This window comes from Bombina bombina, chromosome 5 (assembly GCF_027579735.1).
Source record: "Bombina bombina isolate aBomBom1 chromosome 5, aBomBom1.pri, whole genome shotgun sequence".
NCBI lineage: Eukaryota > Metazoa > Chordata > Amphibia > Anura > Bombinatoridae > Bombina > Bombina bombina.
In genome coordinates this window covers 676,315,696-676,333,938 of record NC_069503.1, presented here as the reverse complement: position 1 = coordinate 676,333,938, position 18,243 = coordinate 676,315,696, and the positions used below count along the sequence as shown (strand labels likewise).

At 38.7% G+C, this 18,243-nt stretch overlaps 1 protein-coding gene across 8 annotated transcripts in view; it reads right to left on the bottom strand.

Moving 5' to 3' along the window:
* Positions 1–18,243, bottom strand: part of RELCH (RAB11 binding and LisH domain, coiled-coil and HEAT repeat containing) — a 388,739-nt gene that overhangs the window by 249,964 nt on the left and 120,532 nt on the right. For 6 of the 8 annotated variants that reach the window (XM_053714624.1, XM_053714625.1, XM_053714627.1 and 3 more), the window contains exons 3-4: positions 3,858–3,929; positions 3,691–3,746 (exon numbers count right to left, since the gene is read on the bottom strand). In XM_053714624.1, the coding sequence (XP_053570599.1) occupies positions 3,691–3,746; positions 3,858–3,929 (128 nt within the window). The remainder of the gene's footprint in view (positions 1–3,690; positions 3,747–3,857; positions 3,930–18,243) is intronic. The other 2 variants (XM_053714629.1, XM_053714630.1) reach the window with 1 other exon arrangement.

The following is an 18,243-nucleotide window of genomic DNA, read 5'->3' as shown; positions in this document are numbered from 1 at the left end:
GTGTGTGTATCTGCATGTATAAGTGTAAGCTATGTAGTGTGTGTGTATCTGCGTGTGTGTATCTGCATGTATAAGTGTAAGCTATGTAGTGTGTGTGTATCTGCATGTATAGGTGTATGCTGTGTAGTGTGTGTATTTGCATGTATAAGTGTAAGCTATGTAGTGTGTGTGTGTATCTGCATGTATAAGTGTAAGCTAGGTAGTGTGTGTGTATTTGCATGTATAAGTGTATGCTATGTAGTGTGTGTATCTGCATGTATAAGTGTAAGCTATGTAGTGTGTGTGTGTATCTGCATGTATAAGTGTAAGCTAGGTAGTGTGTGTGTGTGTATATTTGCATGTATAAGTGTATGCTATGTAGTGTGTGTATCTGCATATATAAGTGTAAGCTATGAAGTGTGTGTGTGTGTGTATTTGCATGTATAAGTGTAACCTATGTAATGTGTGTGTATCTGCATGTACAAGTGTAAGCTATGTAGTGTGTGCGTGTATCTACATGTATAAGTGTAAGCTATGTAGTGTGTGTATCTGCATGTATAAGTGTAACCTATGTAGTGTGTGTGTGTATCTGCATGTATAAGTGTATGCTGTATAGTGTGTGTGTATCTGCATGTATAAGTGTAGGCTATGTAGTGTGTGTGTATCTGCATGTATAAAGTGTATGCAGTGTAGTGTGTGTGTGTGTATCTGCATGTATAAGTGTAAGCTATGTAGTGTGTATCTGCATGTATAAGTGTATGCAGTGTAGTGTGTGTGTGTGTGTATCTGCATGTATAAGTGTAAACTATGTAGTGTGTGTGTGTGTGTGTGTATCTATCTGTATGTATAAGTGTGTGTACCTGCATGTATAAGTGTATGCTATGTAGTGTGTGTATCTGCATGTATAAGTGTAAGCTATGTAGTGTGTGTGTTTCTGCATGTATAAGTGTATGCAGTGTGTGTACCTGCATGTATAAGTGTAAGCTATGTTGTGTGTGTGTGTATCTGCATGTATAAGTGTGTGTGTGTACATGCATGTATAAGGTGTATGCTATATAGTGTGTGTATATATCTGCATGTATAAGTGTATGCAGTGTAGTGTGTGCGTGTGTGTGTAGCTGCATGTATAAGTGTGTGTAGCTGCATGTATAAGTGTAAGCTATGTAGTGTGTGTGTGTGTTTGTGTGTGTGTAAGTGTGTATCTGCATGTATAAGTGTGTGTACCTGCATGTATAAGTGTAAGCTATGCTGTGTGTGTGTGTGTATCTGCATGTATAAGTGTATGCTGTGTAGTGTGGATGTATTTGCATGTACAAGTGTAAGCTATGTAGTGTGTGTGTGTGTGTGTGTGTGTATCTGTATGTATAAGTGTATGCTATGTAGTGTGTGTGTGTATCTGTATGTATAAGTGTATGCTATGTAGTGTGTGTGTGTGTGTGTGTGTGTGTGTGTATCTGTATGTATAAGTGTATGCTATGTAGTGTGTGTGTGTTTGTATCTGCATTTATAAAAGTGTATGCTATCTAGTGCGCGCGCGCGTGTGTGTCTGTGTGTGTGTATCTGCACATGTAAGTGTATGCTATGTGGTGTGTTTCTGTGTATTTGAGTGTGTGTACATGTATATGTGTAGCTTGTGTTACTGTGCATTTCTGCTGACTTTATAGGCCAGAAACTAGAATATTTATGGGGAAAACATAAACAGCAGTTTTAAAGAATCTATTATTAAATGTCCAATTAAGATAAAAATATTTAGCACTGTCTCTGCAAAGGCTATTTAAATACAGAGCTCACATAGCTATACCAGTAGTTTGAGCTTGTGTTTGATTTGTTGCCTAAGAGTATTAAAATATATGACTTTATTTAGAATTTTATTTATATTACTTTGGTCTTATTTTTTTTAACCCCATCCGTGCTCCTGCCCACCACATATCACACTTTTGCAGTGGGGGGGATGGGGGTTGGTGCGCTGTCCCCTCTTTTGAATTTTGACATGTTGGGAGGTATGGTAGTGTAGGTGGACTGGTTCTCTGCCTGGGATAATTGTCGGCCTGCATGTTAATAAATGGAGGCATAAGTGCTGAATGCGGTGTATTAGAAAAAAGGCATTGGATGTACAGTATCTGCCTCTACAGCAAATAAGCCAAAAAAAAATTGTCTTACAGTGTCTTAGTGTCAGATGAGTGAGTAATGGATTCTCACCCTAATATACAAGCAGCCGGAAGGAAGAGACAAATAACAATGGTACTGACAGTATAATGTACATGCTGAGGTACTTTCCTGCTGAAATGCACGTGTTAAACATAAAAGGGCTAGAACAGTGTTGGAGATTATTTAACTGTTCGCACAAAACCTTTTCTCTCATATGTGCATGTGCAGTAAAAAATAAAATTATACACTTCTTATGGTAACGAATATATATGAAATAAAATAATCCACACTGGAAGGCTACATAATATAAGCTACTCCTATTCTACCATGGCATTTTCATGTGAGAAAGCACACCCACTCCCTTGAGACACAGCAAAATCTGACCGTTTTATGACGATTTTGAACAGGATAACAAAAAATTAAAATGAAATCAAGACCTTGCTAGTTTACATGCATACCATACACCATTGATTAACCCATTCACGCCGTTAAGATGTTCCATGCCGTCCTAACAGCACTGGGCTTAAACGCCATTAGTATGGCATAGAACGTCCTACTATATACGGTGTCCTGCAGCTCCCCCCTTTGACGTTGGCAAGGATCGGCCTGTGGGGCCATGCCTAGCAGTGTAAGCAGTACTCTGTGATCAGATCCCGGCCTTGAAATCACACAGTCGCATTGGCATGATTTCATTTTTACTAATAGTGTTTACATCTGAACATTGTAACACAATTATATCGCCACAAAGGGGTTAAGCACTGCATTGCAAAGGGTCTGTATACAAAACAAATATCTAAAAAACATTATGATAATACCTTTTGCATAGTTTTGTAGTAAAAAGACACACCCCTTGAAAAGCCTTACATATGTTTATTTTACATCCATTGCTGTGGTCAATCCGCTACAGATATAAATGAGCTGCTGCGTTGAGCAAGCAATCAATGTGTAGAATTCTAAAACTACAGAAATCAAAACCCTCCAGTCTAGCCTATTTGGTTAAGTATTAAAAGTAACTCTTACTGTTGCGTAAAAAAATGTGCTGGCCAAAAAGCAAAATACTGTAACCTAGGTTTTCCAAATTCTACAAACTGAATAAACCCGCTGTTTGATTTGCAGGTTTCAGAATTTGCTTTTGGCCTCATAGGGAGTGTAGGGAAAGCAGAATTTTTACACAAAAGCAAACAGTGTTTAATTAGTTTTTTTAGCCATCTTAAGCATTCTCGTTTGTGCTTGTTTATGATCAATCATTTGCTGTATTGCCTGTGCCATAGACTCTCACTATAGTGCACACCCACAATCACTCTCAAATAGGCAACGGTTGTGTGATTATAATGGCAGCACAATATAAAATATGTTTATAAGGTGGGAGGTACATTGTAATTAACTGGCTGCACCTCATGCCTGAGAAAATAAGCAAAGTAAACACTCATTATATTACTGAAATTATTTTAATGAGTTGTAGTATTATTTAAGATTTGCTGTCCTTGTAAAAATAAAAAACAAAAAATTTAAATTTAATTGCAAAGTCTTTTAACTACTTTGCAATTTTCTTTAAACACATACCTGAATTTCAGAACTTGATTTATAATTTTTTCGTTCCTGCAACGGGCCCTCATTTTCTGGAAAAAAAATAAAGTAAAATGACTTGTTCTGAAAACTAAAACCATATAAGCTAAGTCAACACTGGTCAACATGGAAAAAAATAGAATGAAAAGTTATATGTACGCCACCTGCTGTCAGAGTCAGGTTGACCCTGAGCGATTGAATGGTCTCCTTGGCTTTCCGTAGTTCAAACTCCAGGACTGGACAGGGTTTTGGATTAAACACACACAGGCATCCAACCAAGAAAAGGGAAACAAAAATAAAAATAAAAAGCAAGGATGGGTGTGGAAAAAAATATATACAGTTTGTATTGAAACAGAAAACGTGCAGCCTAAATGGAACTTATGAAAGCATGCAGCAGAGTTGGCTTCAGAGAAAGCTGATGGACTTTTCCATTAACTAAATTAATTTAACTTAGCCCAAGTTGTCTGACAAGGGAATTTTTGCTGAGTGACAAGAAATTAAAGCTTTATCTGTGTCATTCCAATGCTGAATAGTTGGCTTAAAAAAAGTCTTGCTTCTTGATTTAATATAGTGTGCTTCATATGGGTACTTATGATTTAATACAGTGTGCTTCATATGGGTACTTATGGTTTAATACAGTGTGCTTTATATGGGTACTTATGGTTTAATACAGTGTGCTTTATATGGGTACTTATGATTTAAATACAGTGCTCTTTATATGGGTATTTATGATTTAATACAGTGTGCTTTATATGGGTACTTATGGTTTAATACAGTATGCTTTATATGGGTACTTATGGTTTAATACAGTGTGCTTTATGTGTGTACTTATGATTTAATACAGTGTGCTTCATATGGGTACTTATGATTTAATACAGTGTGCTTTATATGTGTACTTATGATTTAATACATTGTGCATCATATGGGTACTTATGATTTAATACAGTGTGCTTCATATGGGTACTTATGATTTAATACAGTGTGCTTGATATGGGTACTTATGATTTAATAAAGTGTGCTTGATATGGGTACTTATGATTTAATACAGTGTGCTTTATATGGGTACTTATGGTTTAATACAGTGTTCTTTATATGGGTACTTATGATTTAATACAGTGTGCTTCATTTGTGTACTTCTGATTTAATAGTGTGCTTCATTTGTGTACTTATGATTTAATACAGTATGCTTTATATGGGTACTTATGATTTAATACAGTGTACTTCATATGGGTACTTATGATTTAATACAGTGCGCTTCATATGGGTACTTATGGTTTAATACAGTGTGCTTTATAAGGGTACTTATGATTTAATACAGTGTGCTTTATATGAGTACTTATGATTTAATAAAGTGTGCTTCATTTGGGTACTTATGATTTAATACAGTGTGTTTCATATGAGTACTTATGATTTAATACAGTGTGCTTCATATGGGTGGGTACTTATGATTTAATGCAGTGTTCTTTATATGGGTACTTATGATTTAATACAGTGTGCTTTATATGGGTACTTATGGTTTAATACAGTGTCCTTCATTTGTGTACTTATGATTTAATACAGTGTGCTTCATATGGGTACTTATGATTTAATACAGTGCACTTCATATGGGTACTTATGATTTAATACAGTGCACTTCATATGGGTACTTATGATTTAATACAGTGTGCTTCATATGTGTATTTATGAGTTAATACAGTGTGCTTTATATGGGTACTTATGATGTAATACAGTGGGCTTCATATGGGTACTTATAATTTAATACAGTGTGCTTTATATGTGTACTCAATTGGGTATAATATGTGTGTGACTAATATATGTTCTCATTAAAAGGGACATTAAACAGAAAATAAATGCTTTATATAATGATGTATTCAAAGTAAAGATTAGCATTAGGATAATATGCTGATGTATTTTTTTTAATTGTTAGATGTTTAAATATTGATAAAATAAGGGTAACATTTTTTGATTTTATGAATGAATGCGGCCATTTTTAAACCTAGGTCCCTCTTACCTAATCTCTTTTGCGGAGTTTAATTACAAACAAATAAAAAAGTCAATAAAGTGACCAAACTGAACTGTGCAAATAACAATGGCCATTTGCAATATGACAATGCTAAAGAAACTGAATAAGATATTTCCCTCACTCAATGAATGTTGCACAGTTTAGTGTTTGGACACTTTATTGCCCATTTTATATCTACCCCTAATTATCCCCAGCAAAAAATATTAGGGGGAAAAAAAGTCTTGGTTTCAACATGGCGGTACCCATTACTTTAAAGAAACTTGCTACTCTATTAATTTACAGGAAAAGGGAACCAAACAAGAAAAAATGAAAGTATAGTGTAAAGCTATGTGTAAAAAATGTTTTCGATGAATGGTAAAATGTAAAGTAAAAACATCAAAATAATAGCTTGGAGAGAATTTGAATATAAACAGATTGTGGTTTTTAAAAAGGGGTTTGAAATAAAAATCAGGAGTATTTTATGAGCAAATCTTCTGTTGTCATCACCTTAATTTTTCTTCTTTACTCGGATCCCTCTAAAACCTTAGGAAATATGACTAATCCTCCAACAAGTAAAAGAGCAACAGGCTTATTTATAGTTATACATGAATACTCATTGGTGACTTCAAAAAAGTAAAATAAATATTTCTGTGCTGCCCCAGAGCAGGACACAGCAAGTGAATAGCAGCTATGTATATATCCCACTCCTGATTGGTCTACCATTTTTATTTTTTAATAAAATACACACCACTGTATTTTGGGGGGGCATTTGGAGCACATTTATAAAATTAGCCAGAGATCTGATCCCCCGGTTAATTTTATAAGTGCTATTTGCTACCGCAAGCTCGTGGTAGCAATGAACAGCCACTTGTAATGGCCTATTTATTGCGCGCCCACAAATGAGCAATATATTAGCACTCCACTTGTAATCTAGCACTAAAATGTTTAAACTGTTTTAAAGATATGTAACTTACAATTTTAAATTATATCCCTTTCACTGCCCATAAAATTTAGCAATTCCTGTACAATGAATCTCTGAGTCGTACGACTGACATGGAAGTCGGAGCATGTATATTACAGACGTCATGTTGCTCCTCTCAGCTTCTGCAAAGAAGTTCAGGCTTTAATATGTCAATCAAAACCCAATCCGGTCAATCTCTGCGCTTTCATGGGAGAGACGATTGGCAATGGTTGCTTTAGCAACCTTTGAAGCGTCCTGCAGAGCTCATAACACTCAGCCATAAAAGGAGCTTCACGGATTCAAAGTTTGTATTACCAATTTGTTTTTTGATCTTGCCAGTTGGATTTGGTTTCTATTTTATAACCACCATTCACTGACATACTTTTTTTTTTTGGAACGTTCTTTTACAGCCTTTACTGCTCCATAGCTGACATCGTATTGGATATATAAAAATCTAACATTACTTGAGGGATCAAAAATACTAAAATATTATTATCTATTATGCTTGTATAATATATACTTGAAAACCATTATATTATATATGAGGGTTTAGATTTTGTCATTTTTATTGTTAAATCAGTGGAGAGAATGGATTCAGGTACAACAGACTTCCTAAACTGACACACTAGGAGAGCTGGTGTAACCGTTGCTATAGGCAACCAGTTCCTCTGCGAGCGTGTCAGTCGGCATTCACTTTGATCCTCTGTGAAAAAAGCCCACCCATTTCTAGGGGCGTTTTGGAAATGATTGTTTTGGTACTATTTTGCCTAATTTGAGGTAGGTTTTAAAGTATTACAAATACTCATTTTAAAAAATAAAAAATAAAAAATGAGCGATTCAATTTAAAATAACTTATGTAATGTATTTGTATAGAAATCAGTAATATATTATGGACGTTTAAAAAATAGCACAACAGGCAAACAAGGATTTGCAATAAAGAGGCAAATGTTAAAGGGATCTTGGCATTTAGCTATGACTAAGTTTCCGAGCCTGTCTCTTCTACAAAATCCTCTACAGTGGTTGCTACAAAATTGTTTTGCCAAGCATATACCTTGGACAGCAGAGACACAACCTGCAGTGAGGGAGAGGGCAAAATAGAAGGTTGTTTCAATAAAACATGTTGGGATGTAAGCAAGAGAATTAGAAGAGAGAAATATAAAATAGGAAGAAATAAAGGAGAAAATAAAAAGCAATGCGGTCACCAAGACTAAAAAAAAAGAAGAAAAAAAGGAGTAGACAGCAAAATATGAGAAGAAAAAAAAATAGAGGTGAAAGAAAAACAGTCAACAACAAAAAAAAAAAATAATAGACATGGACCTTTGGTTGTATTAAGGATATAAATGCAAACTAATCAGTATCTATAGTTTTGTTCGCTCCTTAAAAAAAAACTACTAGTACAGTTTTAATTTGAATCCTAACCGTGTGTATTATTCTATTTTTTGTGGTGTTGTATTATACTGTTTCTAAACAGAAATAATGGGTGTACCTAAAAGCCAACCAACATAACCAACATGGTCTACTACACATGATACATGTTATGTAATATGAACCAAAAAAATCAAACAAAAAGGGGAATTACAATACATACATACACAAGTGGCAAGATGAAATTCAAGCAAAATAAAGGAATGATTGAAAACCCATGTCAGACGGCAAGAAGCTAAGTAAATGATAAGACAAACCATTTCATATCTAAAGGAAAAGACGCAAACATTTATACAAACACTCTGCTGCATGTTTCTTTTTACAAACAAGGAAATAAATAAGTTATTGTCCTTATAGTTGCCCACACTTGTAATTTTTCATTTATTTTATTTTAGCACTGTAACCACTTTATATTTATCTGTCGACCCTTAGTTATCAAATAACTTCTAATCATCGGTAAAGTCAAGAATCATGAAGAATCATGAAGAATCATGCACAAAGCAATATTAGAATAAAAGGTAGAACCTTGAAAGAGAAGTAATGCATCTTTCATTCAGAACTTTATAGCAAACATTTTGAATTCACAATCATGTAAATAAATAACAAAGTCAGTAAATAAGCGTACTGAAGTAATTTGTTTTCTTTTTAAGATTTAAAAAGATTTTTATTTTACTAATATTCGGATTACCTTGCTACCCATACTGTTCACAAATTTATTTTTATTCGCCATCTCTGCGTCATTAAAAAAAAAACATAATTTATGCTTACCTGATAAATTTATTTCTCTTGTAGTGTGTTCAGTCCACGGGTCATCCATTACTTATGGGATATATTCTCCTTACCAACAGGAAGTTGCAAGAGGATCACCCAAGCAGAGCTGCTATATAGCTCTTCCCCTCACATGTCATATCCAGTCATTCGACCGAAACAAGACGAGAAAGGAGAAACTATAAGGTGCAGTGGTGACTGGAGTTATAATTTTAAAATTTAGAACCTGCCTTAAAAAGACAGGGCGGGCCGTGGACTGAACACACTACAAGAGAAATAAATTTATCAGGTAAGCATAAATTATGTTTTCTCTTGTTAAGTGTGTTCAGTCCACGGGTCATCCATTACTTATGGGATACCCATACCAAAGCTAAGTACACAGATGAAGGGAGGGACAAGGCAGGAACATTAAACAGAAAGAACCACTGCCTGTAGAACCTTTCTCCCAAAACCAGCCTCCGAAGAAGCGAAAGTGTCAAATTTGTAAAATTTGGAAAAAGTATGAAGTGAAGACCAAGTTGCAGCCTTGCAAATCTGTTCAACAGAGGCCTCATTCTTAAAGGCCCAGGTGGAAGCCACAGCTCTAGTGGAATGAGCTGTAATTCTTTCAGGAGGCTGCTGTCCAGCAGTCTCATAGGCTAAACGTATTATGCTACGAAGCCAAAAAGAGAGGGAGGTAGCCGAAGCCTTTTGACCTCTCCTCTGTCCAGAGTAAACGACAAACAGAGAAGAAGTTTGTCTAAAATCTTTAGTTGCCTGTAAGTAGAACTTCAGAGCACGGACCACGTCTAGATTATGCAAAAGACGTTCCTTCTTTGAAGAAGGATTAGGACATAATAATGGAACAACAATCTCTTGATTGATATTCCTGTTAGAAACAACCTTAGGTAAAAACCCAGGTTTAGTACACAGTACTACCTTGTCTGAATGAAAGATCAGATAAGGAGAATCACAATGTAAGGCAGATAACTCAGAGACTCTTCGAGCCGAGGAAATAGCCATCAAAAACAAAACTTTCCAAGATAAAAGCTTAATATCAATGGAATGAAGGGGTTCAAACGGAACACCCTGAAGAACTTTAAGAACCAAGTTTAAGCTCCACGGAGGAGCAACAGCTTTAAACACAGGCTTAATTCTAGCCAAAGCCTGACAAAAGGCCTGGACGTCTGGATTCTCTGCCAGACGTTTGTGTAAAAGAATAGACAGAGCTGAAATCTGTCCCTTTAGCGAACAAACCTTTTTCTAAACCCTCTTGTAGAAAGGACAATATCCTAGGAATCCTAACCTTACTCCATGAGTAACTCTTGGATTCGCACCAATATAAATATTTACGCCATATCTTATGGTAAATTTTTCTGGTCACAGGTTTCCGAGCCTGTATTAATGTATCAATAACCGAATCCGAAAACCCCCGCTTAGATAGAATCAAGCGTTCGATTTCCAGGCAGTCAGCCTCAGAGAAATTAGGTTTGGATGGTTGAAAGGACCCTGAATTAGAAGGTCCTGCCTCAGAGGAAGAGACCATGGTGGACAGGACGACATGTCCACTAGGTCTGCATACCAGGTCCTGCGTGGCCACGCAGGCACTATCAGAATTACTGATGCCCTCTCCTGTTTGATCCTGGCAATCAGTCGAGGTAGCAACGGAAATGGTGGAAACACATAAGCTATGTTGAAAACCCAAGGGGCTGCTAATGCATCTACCAGCACCGCTCCCGGGTCCCTGGACCTGGATCCGTAAAAAGGAAGCTTCGCGTTCTGGCGAGATGCCATGAGATCCAGATCCGGTTTGCCCCAACGACGAATCAGTTGAGCAAATACCTCCGGGTGAAGTTCCCACTCTCCTGGATGAAAAGTCTGGCGACTTAGGAAATCCGCTTCCCAGTTCTCTACGCCTGGGATGTAAATCGCTGACAGGTGGCAAGAGTGAGACTCTGCCCAGCGAATTATCTTCGAGACTTCCAACATCGCTAGGGAACTCCTGGTTCCCCCTTGATGATTGATGTAAGCCACAGTCGTGATATTGTCCGACTGAAATCTGATGAACCTCAGTCTTGCTAACTGAGGCCAAGCTAGAAGAGCATTGAATATTGCTCTTAATTCTAGAATGTTTATTGGAAGGAGTTTCTCCTCCTGAGTCCACGAACCCTGAGCCTTCAGGGAATTCCAGACTGCTCCCCAGCCTAGAAGGCTGGCATCCGTTGTTACAATCGTCCAATCTGGTCTGCGAAAGGTCATTCCTTTGGACAGATGAACCGGTGACAACCACCAGAGAAGAGAATCCCTGGTCTCCTGGTCCAGATTTAGCAAAGGGGACAGATCTGAGTAATCCCCGTTCCATTGACTGAGCATGCATAGTTGCAGCGGTCTGAGATGCAGGCGCTCAAATGGCACTATGTCCATTGCCGCGACCATTAAGCCGATTACCTCCATGCACTGAGCTACTGATGGGCTTGGAATGGAATGAAGGACACGGCAAGCATTGAGAATCTTTGATAACCTGGACTCTGTCAGGTAAATCTTCATCTCTACAGAATCTATAAGAGTCCCTAGAAAAGGAACCCTTGTGAGTGGTAACAGAGAACTCTTTTCAACGTTCACTTTCCACCCATGCGACCTCAGAAATGCAAGAACTATCTCTGTATGAGACTTTGCATTCTGAAAACTTGACGCTTGTATCAGAATGTCGTCTAGGTACGGAGCCACCGCTATGCCTCGTGGTCTTAGTACCGCCAGAAGTGAGCCCAGAACCTTCGTAAAAATTCTCGGGGCCGTGGCTAACCCGAAGGGAAGAGCCACAAACTGGTAATGACTGTCTAGAAAGGCAAACCTTAGGTACCGATAATGATCTTTGTGAATCGGTATGTGAAGGTAAGCATCCTTTAAGTCCACTGTGGTCATATATTGACCCTCTTGGATCATGGGTAGGATGGTTCGAATGGTTTCCATCTTGAACGATGGTACCCTTAGGAATTTGTTTAAGATCTTTAAGTCCAAGATTGGTCTGAAGGTTCCCTCTTTTTTGGGAACCACAAATAGATTTGAGTAAAATCCTTGTCCCTGTTCCGATCGCGGAACTGAGTGGATCACTCCCATGATTAAGAGGTCTTATACACATTGTAGAAATGCCTCTCTCTTTACTAGGTTTGTTGATAACCTCGAAAGATGAAACCTCCCTTGTGGAGGAGAGGTTTTGAAATCCAGAAGGTATCCCTGAGATATAATCTTCAACGTCCAGGGATCCTGCACATCTCTTGCCCAAGCCTGGGCGAAGAGAGAAAGTCTGCCCCCCACTACATCCGTCTCCGGATAGGGGGCCCTGTCTTCATGCTGTCTTAGGGGCGGAAGTAGGCTTTCTGGCCTGCTTGCCCTTGTTCCATGACTGGTTGCCTTTCCAACCCTGTCTGTAATGAGCAGTAGTTCCTTCCTGTTTTGGAGCGGAGGAAGTTGATGCTGCTCCTGCCTTGAAGTTACGAAAGGCACGAAAATTAGACTGTTTGGCCTTTGGTTTGGCCCTGTCCTGAGGAAGGGTGTGGCCCTTACCTCCCGTAATGTCAGCAATAATTTCCTTCAAGCCGGGCCCGAATAAGGTCTGCCCTTTGAAAGGAATGTTAAGTAGCTTAGACTTGGAAGTTACATCCGCTGACCAGGATTTAAGCCAGAGCGCTCTGCGCGCCTGTATGGTGAATCCGGAATTTTTAGCCGTAAGTTTGGTTAGATGTACTACGGCATCTGAAACAAACGCATTAGCTTGCTTAAGATAACCCTCTAATTTTTTGTCCATTGGATCTGAGAAAGCACAGCTATCCTCCACCGGGATAGTGGTACGCTTGGCTAAAGTAGAAACTGCTCCCTCCACCTTAGGGACCGTCTGCCATAAGTCTCGTGTGGTGGCGTCTATAGGAAACATTTTTCTGAATATCGGGGGAGGGGAAAAAGGTACACCGGGCCTATCCCACACCTTACTAATAATTTCTGTAAGTCTTTTTGGTATAGGAAAGACGTCAGTACACACCGGTACCGCATAGTATCTATCCAACCTACACAATTTCTCTGGGATTGCCACCGTGTCGCAATCATTCAGAGCCGCTAATACCTCCTCTAGTAACACACGGAGGTTCTCAAGCTTAAATTTAAAATTTGAAATTTCTGAATCCGTTCTCCCCGGATCAGAACCGTCACCGACAGAATGAAGCTCACCGTCCTCATGTTCTGCAAATTGTGACGCAGTATCAGACATGGCTCTCGTGTCATCAGCGCGCTCTGTCCTTAACCCAGAGCTATCGCGCTTGCCCCTTAATTCGGGCATATTATATAATACTTCTTTCATAACATTAGCCATATCATGTAAAGTGATTTGTAAGGGCCTAGATGTACTTGGCGTCTCAATCCTACGCATCTCCCGAGCGGGAGACGCAGGTACTGACACGTGAGGAGAGTTAGGCAGCATAACTTCCCCCTCGTTGTCTGGTGATAGTTTCTCTATCGGTACAGATTACCTTAGGGACCGTCTGCCATAAGTCTCGTGTGGTGGCGTCTATAGGAAACATTTTTCTGAATATCGGGGGAGGGGAAAAAGGTACACCGGGCCTATCCCACACCTTACTAATAATTTCTGTAAGTCTTTTTGGTATAGGAAAGACGTCAGTACACACCAGTACCGCATAGTATCTATCCAACCTACACAATTTCTCTGGGATTGCCACCGTGTCGCAATCATTCAGAGCCGCTAATACCTCCTCTAGTAACACACGGAGGTTCTCAAGCTTAAATTTAAAATTTGAAATTTCTGAATCCGTTCTCCCCGGATCAGAACCGTCACCGACAGAATGAAGCTCACCGTCCTCATGTTCTGCAAATTGTGACGCAGTATCAGACATGGCTCTCGTGTCATCAGCGCGCTCTGTCCTTAACCCAGAGCTATCGCGCTTGCCCCTTAATTCGGGCATATTATATAATACTTCTTTCATAACATTAGCCATATCATGTAAAGTGATTTGTAAGGGCCTAGATGTACTTGGCGTCTCAATCCTACGCATCTCCCGAGCGGGAGACGCAGGTACTGACACGTGAGGAGAGTTAGGCAGCATAACTTCCCCCTCGTTGTCTGGTGATAGTTTCTCTATCGGTACAGATTGACTTTTATTCAAAGCAATATCAATACAATTGGTACACATCGTTCTATTGGGCTCCACATTGGCTTTTGAACATGATGAACAAACAGTTTCCTCTGAATCAGACATGTTTAAACAGACTTAGCAATGAAACTAGCAAGCTTGGAAATCACTTTCAATAAGTTTACAAGCAATATAAAAAACGCTGCAGCGCTTCAAAAATACAGATATAATTAAACAATTCTTAACAAAAAGTGTAATATTAGCAGAGGATTGCACCCATTAGCAAAAGGATGATTAACCCCTCAATACCCAAAACGGATAAAACGGATATCAATTAAGATTTAACGCTTTTAATCACAGTCAAGCACACTGTCACAGATCTGCTGTGACTGATTACCTCCCTCAAAAATGAATTTTGCAGACCTCTGAGCTCTCTAGAGACGTCCTGGATCAAGGAGGAAGAAGCAGGAAGACTGTGCTAGAATTATAACTGTGCAACAAGGCGCTAAAACAAGGTCCCTCCCACTCCTATCACAACAGTGGGAGCCCTGATATAACGGTTTCCATGCAGAAAATATATGTCAGCCATGTGGAAAAAAATCATGCCCAAAGTGATTTATCACCAAAGTACCTCACAAAAACGAATAACATGCCAGTAAACGTTTTATTAAAAAATAACATTTTCCAATGTCATGCAAAGTTATCACTAAGCCTGCTACCAGTCGCTACCACTGCAGATAAGGCTTAAGTATTATTTTAGTTTTAACAGTATTTTCTCAGTCAAATTCTAGTCCCTAGAAAATAACTTGACTGCGCATACATTTATCAGCCTGATACCAGTTGCCACTACTGCATTTAAGGCTGTACTTACATCATACGGCGGTAACAGCAGTATTTTCTTAGTCAATTCCATTCCCAGAAAATAATGTACTGCACATACCTCATTTACGGAGGACCCCGCATGCTATTCCCAGTTTCTGAAGTTACCCCACTCCTCAGAATGTCGAGAACAGCCACTGGATCTTAGTTACGCCTGCTAAGATCATAGAAAAAAAAAAACGCAGGCAGTTTCTTCTTCCAAATACTGCCTGAGATAGAAAAACAGCACACTCCGGTGCCATTTAAAATAACAAACTTTTGATTGAAGAATAGTTAAGTAAAAACTCCAGCTCCTCTCGCGACCTCCTTCTTTGTTGAGGGTTGCAAGAGAATGACTGGATATGACATTTGAGGGGAGGAGCTATATAGCAGCTCTGCTTGGGTGATCCTCTTGCAACTTCCTGTTGGGAAGGAGAATATATCCCATAAGTAATGGATGACCCGTGGACTGAACACACTTAACAAGAGAAAATTACAATAATAATAATAAACGTTTAAAAAGTTAAAAAATACACGACTTTGACACTTCTAAGTAAGGACCCAGAGCTCAACAGGTCTGTTTCAGCAAATGCAGGATGCCAATAATCCCTGCCCACACACATCTTTAAAACGGTGCTGACTGAACCCCTCCATAAGTAAAGAAATGTTTTCTTCATTATGTGCTTAGTCAGTAAAAAGGTAGCTCATGCACTTTCACATGTATCTGGGCAGGAAGTAGCCAATTGCTGTTGTGTGTAGAAAGGAGTTATTTACTTCTGTGCGAGATACAGGGTTACCACCTCAGCTATGTTTTCCTGGACACTTATGAGTTACGCATGCTGCAGCCTGTGCAGAGGGCAACATACACTGCGCACCTAAACAGCACACGAATAGTGACCATAAACAGCACTATGCATGCTCCTCCCTGCATACCCTCAAGCATGTGTAACTCATAAGTGCCCAGGAACACATGGCCGAGGTGGCAACCCTAGTTAGATAGGAAGAAGATAATCACTGCTGTTAGAGCCTGGGAAGGAATGAATCCATTTAGGCAGGAAGGAGTTAGTTGCTGTTGTGTGTAGGGAGGAGGAGTCATTTACTACTGTGTTGGGTAGGATGGAGCTAATCTCTAATGTTTTAAGAAAATTATATAAAATGGGGTGGCAATTTTTTGTGTGCCTAGGACAGTATAAATTCCAAGTGCACTACTAATTCTAAATTAAACTTTGTTATGCTGTAACACAAGCAAGTCCTTGCCAGCATTCCTCCGCCCATTTCCAGTCTTGTAGTACAGGCATTGTTATTCCAGCCCAGTGAAACCATTGCACTGCTTTCCTGTAGGACAAAGTTAAATGAATTCATGAAACTGGGTTAAGGTGGAGTTATGGACTGCATTTGCTGCTACATCATGAATCAAATTTCAAAACCAAGAGCACTTTTTTGTTGTTTTTTTTAAATTTACATTTTCTGATGTGTAAAATAGTGTTTAGAATATAAATGCTTTGGTTTGGCTGTGATCCGTTTACATAATTCTCTTTGAATTGAGCATATTACCAGGTGTGCTTTATTAAATTACAATGTAACTGGATTCTTAAAGTGTCAGTAAACTTTAAAAATGTTATATAATTCTGCAGGCTGTATAGTCACAGCCTGGCCCAACCGCGCCATAAGACTAAGTGCAGCTCGCTCCTGCTCTGTCAGACAGCAGGAGCGAGCTGCACTTAGTGCTATGGCGCGGTGGGTCCGGGCTGTGACTATACAGCTGGCCCGATGCGCTGAGTAAATATAACAGACCCGCTCAGCAGAGTACAGAGAGCGGGTCTGTAAAACAGCGTTTTTTAAAAAAAATTAATAGGGTATATTATGTTTTATAAATGTTTGGCTAATATGTTATATAATTCTGCACTATGTGCAGAATTATATAACATTATTTTTAAGGTTTACTGTTCCTTTAAATCACAACCCATGATCTTGAGTTGCAACATTCCAGAAACCCATGTTCTCATTCATTTGCATTTTGACAGCACCACCCTGCAATTAAAGGGCCATGATACACAAATGTTGAAACACTTGAATATGATGCAGCATAGCTGTAAAAAGCTGACTAGAAAATATCACCTGAACGTAAAAAAGAAAGATATTTTACCTCAAAATGTGCTAAGTATACAAAACCCTATTGCAAAAGGACTTTAAGCAGCAAATCAGTATATCTGTCCCGGGACAAGCAAGGGAGTGAGCTTTGTGCACACTCATGTTATTTCCCTATACAGTTTAAAGGGACACTGAACACAAATTTTTTTCAATCGTGATTCAGATAGAGCATGCAATTTTAAGCAACTTTCTAATTTACTCCTATTATCAAATTATTTTCATTCTCTTGGTTTCTTTATTTGAAGTGCAAGAATGTAAGTTTAGATGCCGGACCATTTTTGGTGAACACACTGTGTTGTTCTTGCTGATTGGTGGGTAAATTCACCTACCAATAAACAAGTGCTTTCCATGGTCTGAACCAAAAAAATAGCTTAGATGCCTTCTTTTTCAAATAAAGAAAGCAAGAGAACTAAGAAAAATTGATAAAAGGAGTAAATTAGAAAGTTGTTTAAAATTGCATGCTCTATCTGAATGACAAAAGAAAAAATTTGGGTTCAGTGTCCCTTCAAGGAAGTTTACTATGAAATCGCATGAGAATTAAAGTGAATGGAAATTTTGATGCTAAAGTGCCCGGTTTTTAAAAATGTGATTAAAAACAGGAGCACTTTAATTCATCAAAATTTACATTTCACTCCTGTTGTGAAAAAAATACTTACCTTTTAATCTTGACAGCCGATCCAGCTTCCTCCACCCGTCGAAAAGCCTCTTCCTGGGTCTAAAATGAGGAATCCGGCTTCCTCCAATCACAGCGTTGAATCAGACACGGATTCCCGCGGGGGGGAAGCCGTGATTGGAGGATGACCTATCCATAATTTCTGACATCAAAAATGGCTTGCGACGACCGGAGGAAGCTGGAGTTGCTGTCAAGTTTAAAAGGTATTTTTTCACAACAGGAGTGAAATGCGAAATCTCATGAGATCACAGTAAAAGAGTTCATGACTTCAGCACTGCTGATTGACTGCAGTTCATTTCTTCATTTCTTTTCCCTGCAGTTAAGCAGCAGATGAAGAATAACTTTTTACACAGAACTTACTCTGCTGAGCTGAAGAAATATCTTCCTTTTTTACATAGTGATGCTCAGGTGATATTTTCCTGTCAGCTTTTTACAGTTATACTGCATCAGTTTCAAGTGATTTAGCATATGAGTATTATGTCCCTTTAATTGGGAGCTCTAAATTAGGGTCTATAAGCCTGATGAAACAGCGTGTGAGCTGAGAAACGCATTGCAACATTTTATTACATAGTGGGGATTGTTGTACCCTATGGTT